Consider the following 19,630-nt stretch of genomic DNA (forward strand, 5'->3'; position numbering starts at 1 on the left):
TGAGAGTGTAAAATGTGACATGAGGGTTTGTCGTGTGCCCCGGAGGAAAATGGGGAGGTGGAGGGGCCGCTCCATGTGAGGCATATTCTGCTTACTCTCCTGTTACCATCATCAGCGTCTTGATCCTTAGAGAGCTGCATTCGTATTGAACACACAGACGTAGAAAATCCATCACCCTCATGGGTATTGAACACAGTGACGCAGAAATCACTTGCATGGGTATCTAACACACTGATGTAGAAATAAATCAGCTGCATGGGCATCTAACACACCGATGTGGAAATAAATCAGCTGCATGGGCATCTAACACACGGACATACAAATAAATCAGCTGTATGGTAACTAACACACAGACGGAGAAATCACCTGCATGAGTGTGTAACACATACACCAATGTAGAAATAAATCAGAGCCCAGAAGAGCATCTCAGGACTAACAAGGGGTAAACATAGTCACACTGAGACTCCTGAGAGCCACACAGGCCCTCCGCCTCCCCTTGCCCTCTCACTTTCTGACTGACACAAGAAAACACTTGGTTTCTTCCCAAACTACTGTGTAGAGGAAATGTGTCAGTGCACCTTTGAGATGACAGTATCAATCATCTTATAGCATGTTTGTTTAAGGTGTTTTGGAAGCAAAATTCATCATGCTAAAGTTAAATGGTTCATTGTCTGAAAAGTGGTTTAAATTCTCAACAGTGTCTACAGCAAAAAGTCATTGAACAACTGTTCAGACTTGCGTGAAGTAAATCTGTGTTTGAGGGACTGAGATTGTGGTGCATGTTTCTGCTGCAATACATAGCAAATCGTTTTTCTTCTTACAAAGATACCTCTCCTGGCTCAGAAGATGAACACTCAGTGCAGGGGGACTCCCAAGGCACCCCGACCTCCAGCCAGGGTTGCATCAACATGGAGCACTGGATCAGTCAGGCCATCCATGGCTCCACCACCTCCTCCACCTCCTCCACCTCCTCGACCTCCTCGTCCTCCATGCAGAGCAGGGGCAGCGGGGCTGCCCACAGGCTGGCGGAGGTCATGGCCCAAACCCACATAGGTGAGCATGCTTCACAGTGTCTTTCTGTGCCTGTTGTCTAAATGCCTTTGTGGGTGCAGGTTTTCCTCTGTTTGCATCATGGCTGTGGAATCCCTTGGTGGAAAGAGCGCAGAGCCCCTCTGGCCCCTGGGGTGCTTTGGTTGGATTGTTTCTGGAAGCTCCTTTACTGCTTCTCATGCCCAGGTCCCTCCCACAACTGGAATTCCAGGGGCCTTTCTACTGGGGAATCCTGCAGCCATATCCACTCCCATCTTTTCTTCTCACTTATGCTCCTTTGTGAAACCTTACCAGTCCCAGTCAATAGGACAGGGTTTTAAAGTGTGCTCCTCCTGACCACGGGAGTCATTGATGGAAACGAGGGCTTTAACCACGGCTGCTTTACGCTGCTGTCTGCCACAGGTGTTCAGATTTCTTGGGCGTGGCGCACTGTTTTGTGTAGGTTCTATGACAAGGGAGATCCTCTGTGTTAGAAAAAGAACGAAGTTAGGATCACTGCCCTACAACGTTTGAAGATGCCGTGGAAAAGGAGTGAAGTGAGAATTACTAGAGGTAGAGCCCACGCGTAGGGGAGCCATGATGAGCCTCGCGTCGCTCTGCCTTTGAATGGTTCAGGAGAAAATGTTTTCCATCAAGTATGGGACTTGGGTTGAATAGGATTTGGTGTGTGTCTCTATTAAAGCAGTAACCGGAGACGACTGTGAACCAAGTCGCCGATAACAGAGCACGAGCCACAGGCTCAGACCCTCCCGGCACCAGCTACCACAGGAAAGCCTGATCTCTGCAAAACCGTCAGTGGGAAGCAGGTGGACGTGACGTGTGATCAGACAGCCGACAGACACCCCAGAACCCCAGAATGTTCACTTCTAGATCACTGACTCCTTGACACCCAGAGGCGTTTCGGATTGACTTGGGTCCCAGCCCCTTCGGTGCTCACTGACACTGAAAGCGTCAGCTGTTTTCTGTCTGGAACAGGAGTTTGCTGTCAGGAGAGCTGGGTCTGTCTCACTTTTCCCAATAACTGCTGCTGGGATCTTGAAGTCCTTTGTCCTTGCTTTAGGCTTTGAGTGAGGGAAAAAAAATTGAAAAAAATAATTTTTCTCTCTCAACTGTTGTGAGTATAAAGGAGAAAACAGAAATACTCTCTAAAAGTTTGCAAAGTAGTACTCAAATGCACAGCAGTATTAAACTTCAGTTTGACAGTTTCAGGAACATATACACTCGTTTATGTGAATTAATAACCCTACCTGAAATCCCAGTAGGCTAAACATTGAACAGAAATGTGTGACTGCTACATATTTTTCCATAATAAAATTCCATGTGTATATTGGATCGCAGGATAGTGGCTCTGCCAGACGTGAACGGGGAGGCCAGACACCACCTCTGCCTCTTGGTGGAAGCATTTGTATCCTCGGATTTCATTCAATTTTAAGAAAATACACAGAATCTTACCAAGGTAAATACGTACTTTTGAATAAATGAATCACTGCACTTGGGCCTCCCTTTGTGGGTTTACCCTTTCAATACTGGAGGAAGTTTTAGTACAAAGAATTAATTTATCCAAACTATGAGGGGCTCCTAACTCATGTACCTCAGGGCTCAGTGTGACCCAAATGTAACTCTCGGGTGATCGCGTTCCGGTAATTTCTAATTGGGCACAAAGATAATCCTCCTAGACTATCTGGAAATTTTCTGTAAGTTTGGGAGTCTTTTGGAAAAGCCATGACAAAATAATGAAACTTGAAGAGGAGAAATATTTTGTGTGGCAAAACAAGAGAATTAAAAAGTCAGATATGCATTTGACCTTCTGAGATAATCAGAAGCCTGTGAACGAGAACTTAGCATCTGTGATCGTGCGTGTGCGTGAGTGTTCTAAGGAGTCCAGTCACAACATAGTCACACTGGCCAAACCCCACCCCGGACCCTACATGGTCATAGCCATTACTGTTCCCATTTGATGAAGAAACTGAGGCACGGAGAGCTTAAGGGACATCCCCAAATCCCCAGAAGTTTCCAGAGCTGGGTTTCCAATTCCAGGCCCTGGGCTCCAAAGCGCGAGTAAAGCCCTGGGCTGTGTGGACGGTGGCCGACAGGAAACGGGACCCTTCCATGAACACACACACGCTTCCTGGCGCCCTGCCATTGCCGGTCTAACGTTATTCTAGTTAAAATGCCGCTGACGTGGCTCCTGTTAGGAAATTGAGGTTTCACCGAACTCTGCTCCATTTTCGGCAACATGAGTTATGCTGGGGTCCCCCTTTGTGACGGATGTGTGTGGCAGACATGGCTGAGATCGGCTTTGGCTTCTCACGGCACCCCCAGGGTGAGCGCCCGCGCTCCGGTCTCTTCCTAAGTTATGGCTTGCTCAACCTGCAGAGCAAATGCCACAACCACCAGAAACACTCATGATGTGCTTCTTTACAGAAAATCATTCTGCACCTCCTGACGTAACCACGTACACCTCAGAGCACTCCATACAGATGGAGCGACCACAGGGTTCCACGGGGTCCCGGACAGCGCACAAGTATGGCAACGCCGAGCTCATGGAGACCGGGGATGGTACGTCCTAAAGCAGAGATGCGTTTTTTTCTGGGAAACGGTTTGTGTTGATGTCCCGTTCTGCGCCCGTGACTGGGTGTGTTTCTTCCTGGGGTACAATCTGCTGCCATTTTATCTGCTGAATAACTAACAGTGGTTCAGCAACTGAGAAATTCTTGTACAGGTGTTAAGACCGTGAACAGTCACTTAGAAGAGCAAGATGAAGTTAAATGTACAACAGAATTACTGTCAGATGGGGGGATATGTTGCTTTAGACTTCGGAGGAAAGAAGGTCTTTTTATCCATGTTGGACAGAGATGTCAGCGACTTGTGTAACAGGCTGTGGCCGAGGGCTGCTTCTTCCTTCCTGTGGCCTGGTCTTGTTATGTGCTGATTACATCGGCGGTTTGTATCACCTAGCCCCTGTTCTATTTAAGTCTTAGTCCTTCCCTGGGGTCATAAAAGTCAGTGTAGAACCTAGCAGTGAATGAAATACAATGTCCCTGTGTGAAGCCTCATCGAGCAGCCTTGGAATGGTGTAATCTTGCAGTGCACGGGCCTCGCAGGCGGACAAGGAGGCCTATCCGAGCCCCAACAGGTAGACAGGGAGGACTATTGGAGCCGCGATAAGCACAGAGGACAGGGAGGCCTGTGTGGACACAGTGGAGAGGCACAGTGGCCAGGGAGGACAGCGCGGTTGTGTGGATCCACAGGACACTGTGGCGTCTAAGCACGTTCTCCCAGAGAAGAGGACTCTGCGGGCACTGATAGTGGGAGCTGGCTGAGAGTCCAGCGAGTGAGACTCCCTGTGACGTGCACAGCTGCCATCTGCGCAGCAGCTCCTGATGCCAAGATGGTCATGCGATAAATGCACAAAGCGCATCTCCAGCAAAAAGCCGCCGAGTGTCCACATCCAGGATATCCACCACGGTGGCTTTTTGGTGTTAATACGATGAATGTGAGCAGCAGGTGGTCTGCGTTCTGGGTGTGTGTGACTGTGCCACTCCAGTTTTGTTCTCATATCTTGATGAGCATGAACGGTTCCTGACAAGGGTAGGTAAGGATGCTGTGACCTGAGACTCTGCAGTATTGTAGCTTGAGGAACCAAGGAGTTTTTCTCTCTTGCAAACCTGTCAGGGAGGATGTTCCAGGCTGGTGACTGCTCCATGAGGTATTCAGAGATCCAGGTTCCTTTCAGACCCCTGCTCTGTGTTCCCACGGACACGGCTGTCCTTGCTGTGGTTGGGACTGAGTGATTGCCACACTGGCGGGGGTAGGATTAAGGTGAGAGTGGCCATGATTTACCTAATCTACATAATGGCAGGGAGCCTGGGAGTAAAGTGTAGCCATGGCCTGGAGGATGGATGATGGATGTTGGTGAACGACTGGCTGTACTCACCGCAGCTGGCCTAGGGATGGGAAGGACGACTGATTATGCCGTTCAATGGTACCTGGTTCTTTTAGATTTGACTTCCTTATGGATTTTCTGCTGTAAAGAGGAGAGAGCCTGTGGTTCTAGGCCAAACATTTCACTCATCTCATAGCATCTTGTATCCCTTAGCCAACATTTTTGTCAAGTTTCAGAAGTCCTATCAAACTGGCAAGCATTTCTCAGTTTGGTTTAAGCATTGGATTTGATATCTGTGTCTGCATGTCTATTTTACATCTATGTGGTTATTTGACACTCTGTAGTACATTTGTAATAGGTTCTATTTGGTGGAAGTTACTTTCAACAAACCCTTGCTGCTACTTGAATTTTCAAGGTTGCAAGTAGAAAGGAGAGAATAAAAACCACATCTTCTCTAATTTTAAAATGTGTTGTTCCTCAAATCACACCAGAAGTACAAATATTACAAATTATAAAAGCAGTCAGAATCGAGGTTAAGAGATTTCTGGGTGATTCTGGCTAATCAGCAGTATTTGCTGAGGTGTGTGCAGCAGAGCAACATGCCAAGAAGCCCTGGACGGGGGAGAGTTGGGAGGCCAGACTGTGACTTCAGAGGTGCTGTTGCCTCAGGAAGAGGAGCTAGATGCAGAGAGGATAAACGGCCACAGGCGTGACTACCGCCATCCTTGCCGCGGTAAGGGGGCCTTTGTATGGGGCCCTTTGTGAGCTGAGTTATGAACCAGATGAAGGCTGTACAGGCGTGTGAGAATCCAGGCCAGACTCGATGGGTGGAGGCTTGGCAGAGGTGAGGGGCCAGACAGCCTCGCTAAATGTACAGTGGCTCACTGCCGACAGTGCCCATCAGTCGCCAGACAGACCGGCTTGATCTTCAGCCCCCATGGCAGCTGCCTTTACCTGTCTGCCTCCACCTTCTGAGGCCTATAGGCGTCGCAAATGTGTGGTTTTTAAAGAGATTTGGATGAGTTGTTTTCTGCACAACACACTTTGACAGACGGAGACTGGTTCTCCACAATGGCACCAGGGACTTGGCAGGGACTGGTGGGACAGAGCCTCAGAGCACAGCACCAGCTCCCTGGGAGAAGACGGTGCCTGTGGGACGGAAGAAAGAGGAGGCACACAGTGCTGAGGCGTGAACTCTAGTTTGCTCTTAGACATGACATACATGCCTTCTGGAAGTTTGCATGAAGCACTGCTAAAGCCACCAGTGTGGACAGGTCCTTAGATCAGGAGACCCAGAACATAGTTGTATTTGAAATTCTTCACATGCTGCAATCTCTTCAAAGACGACCACAAGTCATCTCTAATAATGTTGTAAAATTAGTTGTTAATTACGTGCCATGGCTTATTTTTTCCTTTTTATTTTGTGGGGTAGGGCCGGTGTGTGACAGTAAAACAACAGATGCAGTGACACAGCTGGTGGGTGTTGGTTCTGGGCCCCAGTTGGGCAGTTGTATGAAAAGAAACCGAAAAGTCTCTACAGTGGTATGAACCGAAACACCTGGATTATGTGTTTTCATGTATTTGACATAAATGCACACATTTGTACGCTAAACACACATTTTTCTATATGTAATAAAATTCACACCTTTAAATAGTTAACATGTATTTTATTTTAGGACCGCCCCCACGATGTGAGGACTAACAGCCACCCCCTCTCCCCCCCGGATATTAAGAGCCACATCGCAGGGCAGTGAGGCACCCCCCGCGAGATGGGGACTAATCACCACCCCCTCTCCCCCTCTGGCTATTAGGAGTCACCTTGCAGGGGGGTGAGGCACCCCCCACAAGGTGGGGACTAATAGCCACCCCTTCTCCTCCCGCTGGCTGTTAGGGGCCATGGTGGACTCACAGCCTGTTTATGATATTGTGAGTAATATCATCTCCCCCTCTGGAAATTATGAACTCTTTCACAGATGGTTGTATACCCTCAGTGTGTACACCGTCAGAGGGTGTACACCCGTCTGTATTGGGAGTAATATCATCCTCTTCCTCCCTGAACGTTAAGAAGAATATCCCAGGATTGTTTCTACTCCCTGCATTATTGGGTGTCATATCTTCCTCTCCCACGTGGAAATTAGAAACAATATCACTGGGGGCGTGTACACCTTCTGTAATATTTAAAGTAATATCATCCCCTTCCCTCCAGGATCATGGGAACAATATCCCTGGGGAGTGTACGCTTTCTGCCATATATGTCATAATATCATCCCTCCCGCCTTGAAACATGAAGGACCATCTCACACGGGGTGTATAACCCTTGGTGCGATATTGAGAATGCAATTATCCTCTTTCCCCCCGGCATATTTGGAAAAATATCAGAGTGAGTGTACCCCTCCTGCCATATGAGGATTACTATCCTCTTCTTCCTTTCTGGATATTAGAAAGAATATCATACGTGGGTTTGCACTTTCTTCGATATCTGGGGTCATGTCATTCTCTCTCGTTTTGAATGGCAAGAACAATGCCTTGGGGGGGATGTACACACCCTGCCATATTGGGAGTAATATTACACTCTCCCCTCCTTGATAATTAGGAACAACATCCCATGCTCTCTGTCCCTGGATATTAGGAACAACATCACAGGTAGTTGTACACCCCCTGCGGTATTAGGAGTAATATGATTAATTATTAAACATCTATGATCGATATTAACAATTATCAATGATACTATTGATAGGATACCATTATTATGGATAATTATTTTAAATATACGATTATGCATGCTTAAAATAATTGTTAATGTTAATTCTTATTACCAGCATCACTTAGTATTGATTTAAGTAACATTAATTGCTGATATCATCATTTTATTAATAGTGATATTACTATTGATTAATGCTAATCATTAACATTTTTAACTAGTATTTTACTATCTTTACTGTGATTATTAATATCGATGATTACTCTTAATTTTTCTTATATTTATTAATATTAATAATTAATAGACTTGTTCCTGATATCCTGCGGGGAGAGGATGATATCACTCCCAATATTGAAGAAAGTGTACACCCCTCTATGATGTGATTCCTAACAGCCAGGGGGTAGAGGATGACATTATTGAAACTATGGCAGTGGGTGTACATCACTTCGGTCGTCTTGTTCCTTATATCCTGGGTGGGAGAGGATGATACAACTCCCAATATCAGAGGGGGCATAGACCTCCCCCGTGATATTGTCCCTAACATCCAAAGGTGGAGAGGATGATATTTCTTCTGATTTCAGAGGGGGTGTACACCACCCCTATGATATGGTTCCTAATATCCAGGGGGCGAGAGGATGATATTAGTCTCAATATTGCAGGAGGTGTACACTCCCTAGTGATATTGTTCCTAATATCCAGGGAGGGAGAGGAGGATATCACTCCCAATATCGCAGGGGGTGTACACCTCCTTGTGATATGGTTCCCTATATCCTGGGAGGGAGACGATGATACTAGTGGCAAAATCGCAGAGGGTGTACACACCCACTGTGATATTGTTCCGAATATCCAGAGGGAGAGAAAATGATATGACTCCCAATATCACAGGGGGTGTACATCCTCCTGTGATATTGTTTCTTATATTCAGGAGGAGAGGATGATATTACTCTCAATATCGCAGGGGTTGTACACACCTCCTGCGATATTGTTCCTAATATCCCGAAGGGGAGAGCATAATACTGTCAATATGGCCGTGGGTGTACACCTCCATTGTAATATTGTTCTTAATATCCATGATGGGAGAGGATGATATGACTCCCAATATTGCAAGAAATGTACGGCTGCCTGTGATAGAGTTCCTAACATCTAGGTGGGGAGAGGATGATATTGCTGCCCATATCGCACGAGTTGTAAAACCCCTTCGATATTTTGCATGCAGTCCTGAGGGGAGAGGATATTATTCCCGATAGCAAAGAAGGTATACACCCCCTGTGACACTATACTTAATATCCGCATTGAGAGACGATGACATTACGCCCAATATCACAGGGGATGTACCCCCACCCTGGGATATTGTTCCTTATATTGAGAGGGGGAGAAGATGCTATTGCTCCCAGTAACGCAGGGGCTGTGGCTGTACACCTCTCCTGTGATATTGTTCTTAATATCCTAGGGAAGAGAGGATGATACTACACCCAATATCTCATGGGCTGTACGGTGTCTGCTCAGAGATGTGTGGGGCTCTCTTACACAGGTAACTCCTTCTCTAACTTTAGCCACATGCTGGTCATCCAGGGGCCTCCTAAAATCCAGGAGTATAAAAACAAGTGGAATTTCTGAGAACCAAAGATGGCGCATGGCTCTGGTTGGGCTGCCACAGGCAGTTTTGTGAAAAGACAGAGATGTATTTCTCATAGTTCTGGAGTCTGGAGGTCCAAGGTCAAGGTGAGTTCAGGACTGGCTCCTCCTAAGGTATCTCTCCTTGACTGTCAGATGGCATCTTCTCTTGTGTCCTCGTGCGGTTGTCCCTCTATAGATGTCTGTGTCCTGATCTCTTCTTCTTACAAGGGCATCAGTTCTAATGACTTCGTTACCTTAATCACCTCTTTAAAAGGCCTATCTCCACATACAGACACATTCTGAGGTCCTTGGTTAGGACTACAACCTGGGAATCTTGGGGTATGCAATTAAACCTGAAGCAGATGGGGTCTTATAACCTGTGTCACCCAAGCTCATGCCAGAGCCCCATGAGGGCCCCCCCCCCTTTGATATGGTTTAGCTGTGTCCCCACCAAAATCCTGTCTTAAATTCTCATGTGTTGTGGGAGGATGGAAGTGATAATTTGACAGCAGAGAAGACAATTGCTGGCAGGGAGGGGAGAGGGGACTCCAGACCTCTGAAGGTTGGAGGGTCCCGAGCCCTGGGCAGAGCAGGCAGCCCCACCCCTGTGACATCCCTGCAGATGGCTCAGGAGTTGGAAAAGGTGGAATCATATGTAGAGGCTGGTTGGGGAGATAGGAAGTTGTTGAATGAGTTTTTAAATATTTCCATCAAAATTCTTACTGCATCCTTGGTGTTGGTGGGGACCAGTGGCTTCTCTATGTGCCTGGCTTCTTCCTGGCTCTGACTCTGGGAGCCTGGCCTGGCCTAGGGCTGCTGGTTGGATTCATTGCTGGCAGCAGGTAGAAGGTGGAGGAGGGAGAGGAACTGTCCTCAGTCCTCTCTTACTCATGCCTGTCCACGTTAGCAGCCCCTCCCCAGGCATCCCTTGCCCATGATCTGGGGAGAGCTATTCTCACTTCCCTTGGGCCCTGCCCACCGATCTCCAAAGAATCCCGTCAGTGACTCCTTTTAATCACCTCTTTGCCTGTGACAAAGTCTTCTGGGACCTCCTGACTGATACAAGGGGAAGCCTGGCTATCTGTGCAACTTGTAAAAGTGAAGTGAGTCATTCGCACTGGCATGTATCTACAAGTCACACAGCTTTGCAACTGGAGTGACTTTAAGCTCATTTAACCAAACCTTCCATGACAGATGAGGACACCCAGAATCATAGGATAGAAGTGAGTTGCTCCCATCTGGGTCGGCCAAGCTGAGACTCAAGTGTAGAGTCTAGCAAAGCACACTTCATCCTCCCTTAGAAGGAAGATCCTACCCGCACGGCTCACCTCCACCTACCCTAGGTCTCCCCCACCCTCCCTTAGAGGGAAGCTCCTGCCAGCATGGCTCACCTCCACTTATTCTAGGTCTCCCCCACCCTCCCTTAGAGGGAAGCTCCTGCCAGCATGGCTCACCTCCACCTATTCTAGGTCTCCCCCACCCTCCCTTAGAAGGAAGGTCCTGCCAGTATGGCTCACCTCCACCTACCCTAGGTCTCCCCACCTTCCCTTAGCAGGAAGGTCTTGCTGGCATGGCTCACCTCCACGTACCCTAGGTCTCCCCACCCTCCCTTAGAAGGAAGGTCCTGCCAGCATGGCTCACCTCCACCTACCCTAGGTCTCCCCCACCCTCCCTTAGAGGGAAGCTCCTGCCAGTATGGCTCACCTCCACGTACCCTAGGTCTCCCCACCCTCCCTTAGAAGGAAGGTCTTAGAAGGCAGCACGGTTCACCCTCCCCTAACCTAGGTCTCCCCCACCCTCAGAGGGGAGTCTTTGGGTCAGTCACAAGACTACTCCGGACATCTGTAAGAACAAATGGTTTCCAGCACAGTCCTTTCCTGGGGTCTGCATTTTCCCTCTGGGATGCTTGGAAGTTGAAGGGGTCAGGCAATTCAAGTTCTCCCTGGTATCTCAGGGGCCACTGACACACAGGAAAATGTGCTGCTCTGCTCGCGGTTTGACTTTGATGGATGCAAATTTGTTCTAAATGAGCCTGACAATCATTAGCATGTAAACATATGTTACTGGTGGCGGCTCGCAGGGCCACATGCTGATGGATTTTGTGGGCTGCCCCCGCCAGACATTACCAGGCTGCCTGGGTCTGTGCTGCTTCTGGCTAAGGCTCTAGATGTTTTCGTGCACTGTGAAGTAGACATTTTAGCTACAGGGTTATGTTTTTTTCCACAAAAGAAACACAGACAAATCTGTGAAAAGAACTTGAGTTTCTGTGCCGATCTACTGGAAGGAGACTCTTAGAATGTCAGCTGTTCAGTGTCTGCTTTGACTCCCGGGCAGTTCACTCTGTCCTGTGGCTCAGAGACTCTGTGGGGCTGAATTATACATTTGATTCCAGTTCTGCTCAATATTTCCCCACAAGTAGTGCTGTGGATGCGACTGATGCCTTTGGAGATATCTGCAGCAGGAACAGTGCAGAGAATACAACACGCCATGCTAAAATATTTTGAGCTGAAGGCAATTAAGAAGCACTCTGGCCTTCCCTCTATTTTCTGAAAAACATACAACATAATCATATTATACAAAGACAAAGGTGCCCTTTCTCCCCTCTCTGCCAGAAAGGACGCAGGTCAATCTCTGTACACAACTTCAGACTCTTATCATTCAGGAAACAGCACCAGAGGAGTTTACACAAAAATCTATCATTTATTGGCCTTCCCACAATTTGTTGCCCCCAATGACCCAAAGTCCTTTTACTTTGTCTTGGCACTTCTATAAACATTATTATCCTTGTTAAAGATGTTATATAAAAGAAAGGTCTGAGCTGTCTCTTTGAGATTCCCTCATTCCCTGTGTATCTCCCATGTATATATGAAATACACATGCTAATAAGCCTCCGTTTGCTTTTTTGGGGGTTCATCTGTCTTTTGTTATAGGAACCCCAGCCAATGAAGCTAAGATGGGTGGAAGAAAACATTACATTTTTCTCCCCTGTAGTAGCATTATTCTAGCAATAGCATTCTTTTTTTTTTTTTTTTTTTTTTTTTTTTTTGTAGATTTCTGTTGAATACACACACACACACACACACTCACAGAGCAATGTAAAAAAAAAGAAGTGTGGGGAGTCCTGATGACATTTTAGGTCCCAGAGATACCTAAATATGTTGAGAAGTTGTCTTTCAACATTGATTTTGTTTTCCCACATTGATTCTCATATTTTTGATATTTTTTTCTTCCGAGATATCATTTCTACATTGTTTTCTCTACATTTTCTTGCAAGTCCGAGAGAGTATGCTGGTTAGTAGTGTGTCCAATGCACCACCTCTGTCCCTGTCAGTAAAGAAATGTAGAAATTGAGAGGGATATGAGAGTCACGCTACACAGAGATGGAAATACAGATAGGAGGTAAATAAAAACACGTGAAAACCCAGCATTTCTGGAACTCTCACCTACTCCTGTGCCGATATTCATCCTTCAGCTCTGCCTCCATTCTTCCCTTCTTCCCTTCTTTTCTCATGCTATGGGGTCTGCTTTGGAGATGTTATCTACTTTCATTCTTCCAAAGTCAAGCTTCTAGCTTTGGTTGGAACTGCAGACCCATTTACTCATTCAGCAAATACTTTCTAAGCACATGGATAGTCACTGAGAATACCGTGGTTCACCAACATGACCGTGGCCCCTGCTCTCACGAACTTGCGGCCTGATGGGGAGAATGGGCACTAATGTGACAATCACTCTAATGGGTTTCTGATGAAGAATTGAGAGAAGCGCACCAAAGAAAGGGAAGCGGGATTCTCTAAATTTATGCTGTAAACGAATCTGGCGTATCTTGGGATGAGAGGTAGAAAACCGATGCATTCTGGAAGGTATGATCCCCTTGCAGTCTGGAGAGAAGTAGAGGTTGATTGTTGAGGGGGGTGGAGTGTAGGGACAGCACCGTCTAAACAGAGATGGGGGTGCGTGCAGAATGCCTCTTGCAGCAGGAAACAGGCACGTTCAAGGAAGTAAACACCGGAGAAAGTGGCACAAGACAAGAATGAAGGAAGGCAGGCAGGGGCTGGGAGATGATGGTAGATGCTTTATTCTCTTAATAACAGCAATAGGATGCTGTTGAAAGCACTTGAGGGAGGTGGGGAAGTGGGTATGACATGTTTTGTGTTTGTAAAATTATCACATTGTCTTACCAAACTCTACTCCCTATTTTTTATTTTTAAATTTTACTTTAAGTTCTTGGATACATGTGCAGGTCTGTTACATAGGTATACATGTGCCATGGTGGTTTTCTGCACCTGTCCACCCATCATCTAGGGTTTAAGCCCTGCTTGCATGAAGTATTTGTCCTAATGCTCTCCCTCCTCTTGTCCCCACCCCCCAACAGGCCCCCGTGTGTGTCGTTCCCCTCCCCGTGTCCATGTGATCTCATTGTTCAACTCCCACTTATGAGTGAGAACATGTGGTGTTTGGTTTTCTGTTCCTCTTTTAGTTTGCTGAGAATGATGGCTTCCAGCTTCATCCATGTCCCTGTAAAGGACAGGAACCCATTCTTCTTTATGGTTGCATAGTATTCCGTGGTATATACATGCCACATTTTGTGTATCCAGTGTATCATTGATGGGCACGAGATATCCTCTTAATATGTGATCCAGCAATTGCACTCTTCGGTATTTATCCAAAGGAGTTGAAAACTTGTGTTCACAGAAAAACCTGCACATGGACATTTATAGAAGCTTTAATCATAATTGCTCATTTTATTCCAGCTTTATTCATAATTGCTCAAACTTGGAGGCAACGAAGAAACCAAAATGTTCTTCACTAGGTGAGTGGATAAATAAGCTGTGATACATCCAAACAATGGAATATTCTTTAGCACTGAAAGGAAGTGAGCTGTCAAGCCATGAAAAGACACGTAGGAACTTAAAACATGCACGGCTACACAAAAGAGGCCCATCGGAAAAGACTAAATACTGTAAGCTTCCAACTAAAGGACATTCTGAAATACTGTAAGCTTCCAACTAAAGGACGTTCCGAAAAAGGCCAGACTAGGGAGTGAAAATATCCGTGGTTCCCAGGTGTTGGGAAGAGGGAGAGATGATGAGGTGAAACATGGAGATTTTTAGGATTTTAGTGCAACTGCTCTGTACGATGCTATCACGGTGGATACATGTCATGACATATTTGTTCAAACCCATAGAACCAGCACCAAGACGGAGCCCTCATGTAACCTGTGGACTCTGGGTGACAATATGTCAACGTAGGTTCTTCAATTATTGCAAATACTCCTTCTGGGCAGGAGTGTTGTTAGTGGGGGAGGCTGTGCACGTGGGGGAAGGGAAGGCATATAGAAGGACTCTCTGCACCTTTCCCTCAATTTTTCTGTGAACCTGAAACTGCCTAAAAGATAAAGTGTATTTTTAAAAAATAAAGTAAAAAAAGGAAACAAAAAGTCCTCACAAAAATCAAATGAGAAAATGCTCACACTGGGTGCTTCAGGTCAAAATGGAAGAACAAGGGCTGTATTTACCATCCCACCTGATGACTTTTTTCTCACTGCTTTTCAGCATTTTTTTGGAGTCTCGTCAGTGCAATAAGGCAAGTTGAAATATATAAAATGCACCCTTATTAGAAAATAAGATTTAAAACTATCTGTATCTGCAGGTGACGTGATCACCTGTGTGGAAAATCTCCTGAAATCACAAAAAGCCACTAAAACTAATAATAAATTACTTACTAATAAGTGAGTTTGGAAAGTTTGCAAGATACAAGCTAAACACATAAGCAATATTTATTTCTTTACACACTGGCAAAGAAATAATTGGAAATGGAAATTTACCAAGCAATATTTTTTATAGCACATCAAAACATGAAATCCTTCAGACTAAATCTGAGAAAAGATGTGTAAGATCTATACACTGAAAAGCAGGCCGTGATGCTGAGATAAATTAAAGAGCTAAATAAATGAAGTGATATACTGTGTTCATGGATCAGCAGGCTCAATACTGTTAAGATATTGGTTCTGCCCTTGAGGATCAGAGGTTTAATGCAATTCCAATCAAAATCCCAGCATGATTTTATTTATTTATTTTTTTCAGTAGAAATGAACTAGCGGATTCCAAAATGTGTCCGGAAATTTAAAGAACCCAAAAGAGCTAAGACAACTTGGAAAAAAACGGTGGAGGACTTACCTGAACTATCAAGATAGTGTGGTATTGCTATAATAAGAGAAAACCGGGTTAATGAAACCTCCTAGAGGGTCTAGTAATAATCTCACAAACATGTTACACATACATAGTGGATTTTTGAATAAAGGTTCAGAGACATTAAATTAGAGAAAGGACGATAATGATGATAGAAGAATTAAATACCATAGGCCAAAAAGAGAAAAAAGAGCTCCTGCTAAAGATCTTCACATTGTTGGTGTCACTCATGCAATTCAATTCACATTTTGTGTGTCTAAAAGTTGAACAGACCCTCTTCATTCTCTTTCCCCAATTCACTCCACAGAGATGCTGATGTCTTTCAGTGGAACTTGGAAGTTTGCTCTTCTTTTTAAAATGACTCTCTTAGATCCTGTTTATGCGAGAAGTTGTGGGACTATAACTTACAAATACTGTTCTAAACCTTGGAATCACACGTTCCCCTTTTTCTCTACTTATCGTTTCTAATCAGTTTCCCATTTCCTCTTTCTTCTTCATGTTTACACTGCATTCCTTTTAGTTCAGGCTCTTGTTACCCCACTCGATCTCTTGATGTGGTCACCTGAATGTCCTTCGTGTTCCAGCCTCCTGGAATCCTTCCTTCATGACCCTGCAGAACTTCCCTCCAGACCCGCAGGTGTGACCCGGAATCTAGGATCTCAAAGCCGAGTGGGATCCGAGAGGCTATCTAGACCAATCCTCCATTACAGACGTAAACCTTTTGATGATTTCACTTCAGAGCCCAAAATATTTGCACTGCAGGCAGAATCACCTAAATCACTTATGATGTTCAGTCTTCCCGTGGTATTTTCCTCTCTGCATCTCCCTACTTTCGGTCAGCCATTTCTCACTCATGACACCGAACCCTTCATTCACATCACATTATTGTTCTTCTCCACACACACTTATTTGTTTTCTGCCTGAGTTTTTTGTTACATTATTCCCTCTACTGGAAATATCATTTTCCAAGATCTGACTACAGAATTTTAACGTATTCCTCAGAATGACTCACATATCACATATTCTACCAAATGGCTGCAGATTCTGTCACCTCCTCTCTTATCCTACGGCAACCTGGAGAACGTTCTTCTCTTAGCCAATAGGATTTATCATGGTTCTTCTTTATCTCAACAATCGTTTAGCAGGACTGAGAACTGGGAAGTAGATTTTTCTCCCAGGGGTGACAACTGTCTTAGTTTAGCAGCTCTCCCTGGGTCTCCATTCTGGTTGTAGAAAAGCAGCCCATAGGGCACGGTGGGGAGGAGAAGAAGGGGAACTAAGCTGTGTTACATGAAGATGGACAGTTGTGACCCTTACCTCCGGGGTTGGGAGTTGAGGCCCCTAGGAAGGAGAAGCTGTAAGGATGAAGACGAGGCATAAAAAGTGATGCAGGCCGGGTGCGGTGACTCACGCCTGTAATCCCAGCACATTGGGAAGCCAACGTGGATGAATCACGAGGTCAAGAGTTCAAGACCAGTCTGACCAATATTGTGAAACACTGTCTCTACCAAAAATACAAAAATTAGCTGGGTGTGGTGGCACATACCTGTAGTCCAGCTACTCGGGAGGCTGAGGCAGGAGAATCACTTGAACCTGGGAGATGGAGGTTGCAGTGAGCCAAGATCATGACACTGCACTCCAGCCTGAGTGACAGAGCGAGACTTCATCTCAAAAAAAAAAAAAAAAAAAAAGTGATGAATAGTAACAAGACTGCCTGAGGAGAAGAGACAATCAGCAACCTTCTCCAGGGTGGGATGGCTGCAGACCCTTTAAGAACAAAGGTGTCCACTTTCCTTCTTTAGGATGCTCTATCGTGATTTAATGAACCCTCCCAATCTACTGTATTCAGTATTTGGCATGAATCAATTTAGGGGAATTCTAGAAAACATAGCTGGCTGTTACCATCAGGTTAATGTAGATTGGGAGGTAGGGAAAAACCCCAGGAGACACGTAGGAAGGACAATACGTGAAAACAGAAGAAACTTGGAGTCAGTTCACCCTTCAAACAAAATCCAGTTTCCAGAAGACATTGTGAGGGCTGCTAGGTCTTCCTCACCTGAAGATGGGGGATTCCAGATAATTATACTTGAATCTCACAGGATGGGGTGATCACCACCAGCTCTCAAATGGGATGAGTTACAATATCTTCTATCGGGAGGTGGTAAATAAGAGGTTAGGTACATGTCTGTAGTCATCACAATTTTGTCAAGATTGCTCTTTTTACTTCCATGTCATAGATGGAGTGCCTGATGCTTGTGGAAGTGATTGGCTCAGGGTCTCACCATCAAAAGTGGCAGAGGAAAGATTCCAACATGTTTTAAAAGCTGCAAACTGACCTGACTCCCATCCATGCTGTCATACCGACTTTGAGATTTCAATCCTCCTGAAGGCAGGAAACTTATTCCATTTGCTTTTATACCCTCCATAACACTAGTGAGCAAGTTTTGCTCAAAGTAACATGGAATATTTTGCTGACTCAAGGTGAAAAAGAAGTAAGAGACTTAAATGACACCATCACAAGTCAACATTCAAGGAACAGAGACATATGTAGCATTAGCTGTCTCAGTCAAATCAACATAAACATGCACGTTTATCCTTTACATGGGGGTAAGACAGCAAACAATTGAAAAAATGAGCCAAGTGTAAAAAATGTGTCACAAAGGGATGGATTTAGACAGGAGAGCAGTGAAGTAGGTTATAAAATGGTCAGCATAATCCATTTTAATGAATTATTAGCTGAAACATGCAAAGCATTTAGGATTTCTGGGAGAAGTGTACAAACACACCAAATGTTTGTCCGACATTTTCTTCACTGCTTCTGTCTTTCCACAGGGCTGGAGATGTTGACCAACAGCCTTGGGAGGAGAGGTTGCAGCTGAGCCCACACCCTCTCAAACTCCTTCAGACTGTTTCTGTTTTTGTAGACTACTTTACCATTAACAACAAATCCTAAGATTTACTCAATCAGTACAGCAGTCGTTGGCCAGAGTTCAAATTTCTGATTCGAAGGAATCTGCCCTCTGCCTGCCAGGATCGACTATTAATGGCTTCGTCCGTAGAGGAGCTGTGTCTTTGCTCACTACGGAACAGTATTGAGGCTTCGAAAGGGGTATTTTGCTGGTCACCTCCTGGTCATCCTTCTGCTCACCAAGAACAGATACTGTTCTCAGCCCCTTACATTTACAAGGTCGTTTAATTCTCACATAGCCCTTTCAGATAGATGCGACTATTACCCCCATTTTACAGAGGAGGAAATCGAGAGGCGGAGGACATAGGTGAATTGTCCCAGATCACAGAGCTGGCCATGGATCTGGGACTTGCACCCAGCCAGCCTGGCTCCAGAGTTCACTGCCCTCCTCCTGTACAGCACCTGTGACCTGCAGTAATCACCACCCAAACAGGCAGGCACTGCGGATAGCCAAGTACACCTCTTCCGACTTCAGCACGGAGGACGGTTCGTTTTCATTCTGGTGTTCAGCTCAGGACTGTGTTTATCACCACAAGGACGCACAACCCAGAAAGCTCAGTCACGTGCCATTGCCTTCTACGGTCATGGTTTTCTACTTTTTGGCCCCATTTTCCTGCGCACTTGGCCTGCTGGGACGTGAATGATGCGTTACTACTTCTACAGAATGCAGGTGAGCAGGTAGCATGGCAAGGTGGGTGATTGGATAAGATTTCCCGACAGCTGGAAGCTTGGGGGAGACCCACGGTGGCCCCTTGTTATTCTTCCTGGACGAGCCTCCTCTGGGGTCGAGCGTGAGTCCCTCATCGCTGGTGCCAGGCAGTGTCACAGTTTTCAGCACCCAACAGCCAGGGCAGCTTCTCTCTGTCCAGCTCGCCCCGCCCCGCCCCTCTCCTTTAGTGAGAGAAGTTCTCTGACTCTTGGGATTTTGCAGTCAGAAGAGTGATCATTACAATTTTCATTCTGAATATTGTGGCCCTGCTGGACTGCGGTGCAACAGGCTCTTTCATGAAGATTGGCAGAGATGCTGACGGCTAGGGCATCGGGACCGAGGGGAGCGAGCAGGACTCATGGGATACAGCTCATAGAGAGAGGGAGCCATAGAAATGTGAGGCTGCTCTTCACATGGCCGCACTCTCTCCTGTGTCCTCCGTGGAACCTGTGGAGGCGGCGTTAGGCGCTGGCGCTCTCCGGGGTGTGAGCTCAGTCAGCAAGAGAACATC

General features: G+C 45.9%; 1 protein-coding gene and 1 long non-coding RNA gene across 2 annotated transcripts; both read left to right on the forward strand.

Moving 5' to 3' along the window:
- The first annotated feature begins 678 nt into the window (after positions 1-678).
- On the forward strand, positions 679-6,592 carry LOC144329456 (disco-interacting protein 2 homolog C-like). The gene is made up of 2 exons (XM_077960244.1): positions 679-1,053; positions 3,475-6,592. The coding sequence occupies exons 1-2, from the start codon at positions 780-782 to the stop codon at positions 3,618-3,620; spliced, it is 420 nt and encodes a 139-aa protein (XP_077816370.1). The 5' UTR covers positions 679-779; the 3' UTR covers positions 3,621-6,592.
- A 5,684-nt stretch (positions 6,593-12,276) lies between these two features.
- Positions 12,277-18,745, forward strand: LOC144333988 (uncharacterized). Its single transcript, XR_013403135.1, has 2 exons — positions 12,277-14,064; positions 15,341-18,745. It is a non-coding gene; the product is annotated as an uncharacterized LOC144333988 (long non-coding RNA).
- The last annotated feature ends 885 nt before the right edge of the window (positions 18,746-19,630 follow it).

This window comes from Macaca mulatta, chromosome 13, assembly GCF_049350105.2.
Source record: "Macaca mulatta isolate MMU2019108-1 chromosome 13, T2T-MMU8v2.0, whole genome shotgun sequence".
In the NCBI taxonomy this organism is placed as follows: Eukaryota; Metazoa; Chordata; class Mammalia; order Primates; family Cercopithecidae; genus Macaca; species Macaca mulatta.

Excerpts from the sequence above, each read along its gene's own strand:
- LOC144329456 (XM_077960244.1), top strand. The coding sequence starts at position 780 with ATGTTTCTGCTGCAATACATAGCAAATCGTTTTTCTTCTTACAAAGAT. Across the intron at positions 1,054-3,474 it reads CATGGCCCAAACCCACATAG|AAAATCATTCTGCACCTCCT; the intron begins GTGAGCATGCTT and ends GCTTCTTTACAG.